This window comes from Geotrypetes seraphini, chromosome 14 (genome assembly GCF_902459505.1).
Source record: "Geotrypetes seraphini chromosome 14, aGeoSer1.1, whole genome shotgun sequence".
NCBI lineage: Eukaryota > Metazoa > Chordata > Amphibia > Gymnophiona > Dermophiidae > Geotrypetes > Geotrypetes seraphini.
In genome coordinates this window covers 63,021,880-63,027,879 of record NC_047097.1, presented here as the reverse complement: position 1 = coordinate 63,027,879, position 6,000 = coordinate 63,021,880, and the positions used below count along the sequence as shown (strand labels likewise).

Below are 6,000 nucleotides of genomic sequence, written 5' to 3'. Positions count from 1 at the left end.
TCTTTGAGGAATGCCCTTTTTTTGAGAGAAATATACCGTCCATTGCTGTTCCTTTAGTTATTTTTTGCACATATTTAACAAATTGGAGATATTTACCATTATATTCTCTGAAAAACATTTAAAAATCGGCTTAAAAATATGAAGGATTCAGCAATGTTTGGGTGGTGAGGTGGTTGGAGGGGTTTCTCTCCTTTTTTGCCCCTCCATGTCTCTGAGCTATCCTATCATATGTAAAGCTGGTATTGATATACTTATCTAGTTCTTTGTGGGTAGTATTTTTGGATATGCTGTATATACAATAATATTGCATGCATTAGTGCCTCTTTAATACGCACATTAGAAGGTAAATAGTGCACATTACTGCTGTACCATACCTAAATTACTACTCCTTCCCCTTTACAGGTGTAAATCCATTTGCAAATCTCCCCCTATAATTAATACTAGTTTGTTTATGGTGCAAATCCAGTATAGCGGGCCACCTACATATAAAATAGCAAATAGGCATTTCGATAAGCCATCATCGATCATTTGTTGTCCTCTGGATTCACATTCATGACGTGTTGAATGTTCGCCATACACTAGAAAGAGATCAATCGAAAGTCCGACAATGGCAGCCGCGGCACTAATGATTCCAACAGTGCTCATTCCCAAACTGCTCCGCATCTGAAAAGAATAGTGGAACAAAATAAAATGCATTTTTCAGTCTAAAGATGCTTAGAAGAGTAAGTCATCTTTTTTTTTTTTTTTCCAGTATCGTTTTGCAGTTCTGGTTCGGGCTATTATTCGATTTTTGTTGGATTATGTCAACTCGTTTTATGTCTGTGCAATTTAAAGAGACCGCAACTTATCCAGAATACGGCGGCCAGATTGATATATGGCAAAACATAAATATGATCATGTGACACCTTTATTGCGATCCCTTCACTGGCTTCCTGTCTATTGGAGGATCCAATTTAAATGGTGCAACTGTAATTTTCAAAATCCTATATGAAGGGACACCTATCTCGTAGTTTTCCTTAGGCTATGTTTGAAGCTGTAAGAAAACCAGACCCTGTTTGTTTTTCCTTCTCTGAAATACTGCAAGGCCATTTTATGTTTGAGAAGATGTGTGTTCTTATCTTGCTGTGAAGTGAATTCAATTGTTTTCATAGCTGTATTTGCAAGAAGCTTTAGATAAAGAAAAAGGCTCTGCTGACCAAAGCACCTTTAAACTTTGGCCTTTAGATAGAAAGATGCTTGTTATTTCTTTAAAGTTTCATGTGACCTGTGTCAATATATGGTTTGTATTTACGTCACATGCTGACGACATTGACTCATGTAAAATGATATAAAAGAGTTGTAAAGCTGACAATAAACTGGACATGTTTGGGAGATTTTTTTGTCTCTAAGATATTGTCCCCAGATGCATCTGTCTTGCTAATGACAGAGAGAGTGTGGGGCAGTAATTGGGACCTAATCCTTTTCACTATATGGCATTTTTTTCTCCTTTGGTCTCTGTTTCATTTAATTCACAAGAAATCTCTAACTCCAGGAAGACATACTTATTTAAAAGATATAAAACGTCTCCAACTTATTTAAAACACAGCAATTAAGATACTTTCAGGCTCAAAGAAGTTTGACCACGTCACCCCATTACTACAAAAAGCTCATTGGTTACCTGTTATACATAGGATAACATATAAAATTGCTCTTCTAGTTTTCAAGACTATACAAACCAATGCCCCAGCATTTATAGATAGACTTTTGATTCCGTATGACCCCTCGAGAGTTCTCAGATCTACTTCTCAGTTTACCCTTAACATTCCTTCTCTGAAAATAATCGGAACTCGCTGTGCTCTTATTTTTTTCTGCAACTGCTCCAATGACTTGGAACTCTCTTCCCCTATATTTAAGAATGGAACAAAATTTGCAGAAATTTAAAAACAGTTTAAAGAGCTTTCTTTTTAAAGATGCCTTTAACTGAAAATACAATGCCTTTAACGAAAAACATATTACTTATCAATTTTAGCAATTTCTAAAATTGATAATTTTAGCAGTTTCCAAATTTGACATATATCTTTGCCAGCAATCTTTCTATTCCCACCTCCCTTATGTATTTTCCTTTTATGTACTTTTTCTTTAAAATTGTAGTTCTCCCCCTCTTTCCTATTGTTTCTTGTGGCTTTACAAAGCAGTTACCCAAGTATGTCTCATAATGAATCATGCACGTTTAATTTCTTAAAATGTTAATGTTCTTTTTATTTTTTTTACTCTTTGTACAATGCTCTTTGGATAAGCGTTTAATCAAAAACATGAATAAACTTGAAACTTGATTTCAGGAACTTATTAATGGCTCTTCTCATTCAGATAATTAACCATAAAAGTGTGAACAGCAGGCTGGAGAAACCGCTCACTCTGGCGAAGATTTAAAGAGGTAGGGAGGGGCATGAGTGTGGCATGGTGGGCACAGAAGGAGCAGGGGGGGACAGAGAGGAGGGCATGAAGTGGCACCACCACGCCGGGCGCGTCCAACCCTCGCTACGCCACCCCTGCACGTCAATGAGATGTGTATAGACGACAGAACAGGACTGAATGGAATCACTCACCAGAATCAAAAATCCCGTCAAGTCAGCGGCAATAGTCAGTGCTCCAGAGACAATGAACTGTAGAACAAATAGATCTCTTTATATATGCAGGATTATTCGTTTTAACTCATGTTAAAAGGAAAGCTCTCTGTAGTGTGCACTCATAGTTTATTGTTTCATAGTTTATTAAAATTTGATTAAAATTTCAAAGCGTTGTACATTAAAAATCTAAAATAAACAAAAGCAGTACAAAAAACAGACTAACTTAGGAGGGAAAAGGGTTAAGCAAAAAGGGATAGAAGGGGGAAAATTACATTTAAACACAGCATATGTGCATAGATTATAGACTAAGGACTTCACAGTGGCATTCAGAACCCTAGTCCAATCCCTCGTACTGAGTCTACTCGACTACTGTAACATCGCCTATTTAGCAATTTCCCAAAAGAACATGCAGCGTTTACAATTGATGCAAAATGCAGCGGTCAAACTGATCTTTGGGCTGAGGAAGTTTGACCACGTGACACCCTACTACCGGCAGCTGCATTGGTTGCCAATGGAGGCGCACGTAAAGTTTCAATTTGCCTGCTTCTGCTTCAAAGCACTACACGGACTTGCCCCTAAATATAGAACTGACCTTTTCGTCATCTCAGCCAACAGACACAAGAGAAGTTCACATTCCAACTTCGTTTCCCCCCCAGTGAGAGGTTGTAAACTGAAAAAACACCATGAACATCTTCTCTCGCACCAAGCAGCATCATGGGGTAAAGACCTAGAACAATTGCTTTCGCCCACTACTTATGGGGAATTTAGGAAACGTCTGAAAACACACCTGTTCCTAAAGTATCTAGACAACTGATCCTCTCTTCTTTCTCCCCTCTATAGCGATTAACTTGTTCTATTGATCATTCTCTCCTCAAAAATGGATTTCCTGTCCTATTAACCCTCTTTCTTCCTCCCCTCTTAAAGTCAATCAATTTGTACCTTTGCTTAATCTTTGTAAACCGCATAGAACTTCATGGTATTGCGGTATATAAGCTGTTATTATTATTATTATTATGATATTAAAGGGTTTGAGGCTTGTGCAGATGAGGACGGAGCTTAGGCATTGGTGGAATGAGGCATTATGACATCACAATCTGAGCTCTAGAATGTTGCTACTTATGAGGAATTTAGGAAACGTCTGAAAACACACCTGTTCCTAAAGTATCTAGACAACTGATCCTCTCTTCTCTCTCCCCTCTATAGCGATTAACTTGTTCTATTGATCACTCTCTCCTCAAAAATGGATTTCCTGTCCTATTAACCCTCTTTCTTCCTCCCCTCTTAAAGTCAATCAATTTGTACCTTTGCTTAATCTTTGTAAACCGCATAGAACTTCACGGTATTGTGGTATATACGCTGTTATTATTATTATTATTATTATGATATTAAAGGGTTTGAGGCTTGTGCAGATGAGGACGGAGCTTAGGCATTGGTGGAATGAGGCATTATGACATCACAATCTGAGCTCTAGAATATTGCTACTTATGAGGAATTTAGGAAACGTCTGAAAACACACCTGTTCCTAAAGTATCTTCTTTCTCCCCTCTATAGCGATTAACTTGTTCTATTGATCACTCTCTCCTCAAAAATGGATTTCCTGTCCTATTAACCCTCTTTCTTCCTCCCCTCTTAAAGTCAATCAATTTGTACCTTTGCTTAATCTTTGTAAACCGCATAGAACTTCACGGTATTGCGGTATATAAGCTGTTATTATTATTATTATATAAATAGCTCTTACGCTGCCTATGTGCTATCGATATCTCCAAGTGCAAGGTGAGCACTCAGATGGGTGAAGCCTAAGTAAATTCCACAACCATGTGCACATCTGAGAGAATGCTGTGAGATGAGTGCATGATGCTGCATCCGGGTGCCCGAATTTACACAAGCCTATGGCAGGTGTAAGCAATGGCATAGCCACGGGGGAGGGGGGGCTGAGGGCTTAGGCCCTCCCAGTTTGGGCTCAAGTTCCCTTCAAAAACTGCAGCTAGCGGGGATGCCCAAGCCCTTCCACCCAGAGGAGATTCGTGGTTTATGCTCCCTCCCGTGCTGCCTCAGAAGCAGGAAGCTGATAAGGGTGCTTCGGCCACCGACGCCAGCACTTCTGCACGTGCTCAGTTCGTGCATTTGAAATGAGCTTCTGTTGCATGGGCAGGAGCTCTGGCACAGAATTTCTATTTGGTGGGACTTGAGCATCCTCTGATTCAGCAGCGGGGGAGGGGCAGGTTAATTTGGCTGCCAAACTTAGCCATCGATGCGCTCAATATCGCCCAATGGCAGGTTATATCATACAGGCTAAGCAGCAATATTCAGCAGGAGAAATCCAGCTGTCTTCCACTTAATATTGCCAGACAGCCAGCTAAGTGCAATTTAACAGGCCAGGAGCTGTTTCTAGCCAGTTAAAATGGCTTTATATATCGGGCGGAATATTTGTAAATGTCTGAAATGCAAGGTTTTATTTATTTATTTATATTTAAAATATTTCTAATCCACCTAATATACTAAGCGGCTCACAATATCACATTGATAATATCATTCGGCAAAACACCATCCATCAGACGTTACAAAGCCACACTTAAAATTCTAGCCCCGCTTAAAAAATAATCTGAATTCCACGAACTTTTCTTCTAGATCAGGTTCCAACTTACAACTAGTCCACTGCAGAATGGCAATCCAGTCAGTACTCGGTTAAATCCCAGATGTTCAGTCAGATAGGCCAAGATCCCGCCCAGTCCAATCTGAAAGACGCCAATCAGGATCTGCATAGCCTGTGAGATAGAGACAAAACATAATAACATTTAAACATTATCTAAGTGGCACCATATTTCTGAGTTAAATTGTCATTTTCTGCAAGTTCACACCTTTGCAGAGAAAAAAGTCTATTTCTGAAAAGTGATATGTATTTTTTGGGTCATGGTCCTTCTCGGCCAACAAAACTACGAGCCTTTTTACTAAGCCAGGGTTTCTGCCAGGTACTTGGGACCTGGATTGGCCACTGTTAGAAACAGAATACTGGTCTAGATGGACGATTGGTCCGAACCAATATGACTATTCTTATGTTCTTATGTGAGTCAAGAATAGGACAATCAAGCCATTGTGACATCACTGATGAGTTTGGCTCTTAAGCATTGGTGGAATGAGGCATTATGACATCACAATCTCAGCTCTAGAATGTTGCAACTATTTGGATCTTTGTCAGGGACTTGGGACCTGGATTGGCCGCTGTTAGAAACAGAATACTGGTCTAGATGGACGATTGGTCCGAACCAATATGACTATTCTTATGTTCTTATGTGAGTCAAGAACAGGACAATCAAGCCATTGTGACATCACTGATGAGTTTGGCTCTTAAGCATTGGTGGAATGAGGCATTATGACATCACAATCTCAGCTCTAG

At 39.4% G+C, this 6,000-nt stretch overlaps 1 protein-coding gene across 1 annotated transcript in view; it reads right to left on the bottom strand.

The window, feature by feature from the left end:
- Positions 1–396: 396 nt before the first annotated feature.
- Positions 397–6,000, bottom strand: part of LOC117348126 (membrane-spanning 4-domains subfamily A member 6B-like) — a 28,664-nt gene continuing 23,060 nt past the window's right edge. The window contains exons 2-4 of the mRNA XM_033919830.1: positions 5,252–5,371; positions 2,586–2,642; positions 397–663 (exon numbers count right to left, since the gene is read on the bottom strand). Of these exons, the coding sequence (XP_033775721.1) occupies positions 397–663; positions 2,586–2,642; positions 5,252–5,371 (444 nt within the window). The remainder of the gene's footprint in view (positions 664–2,585; positions 2,643–5,251; positions 5,372–6,000) is intronic.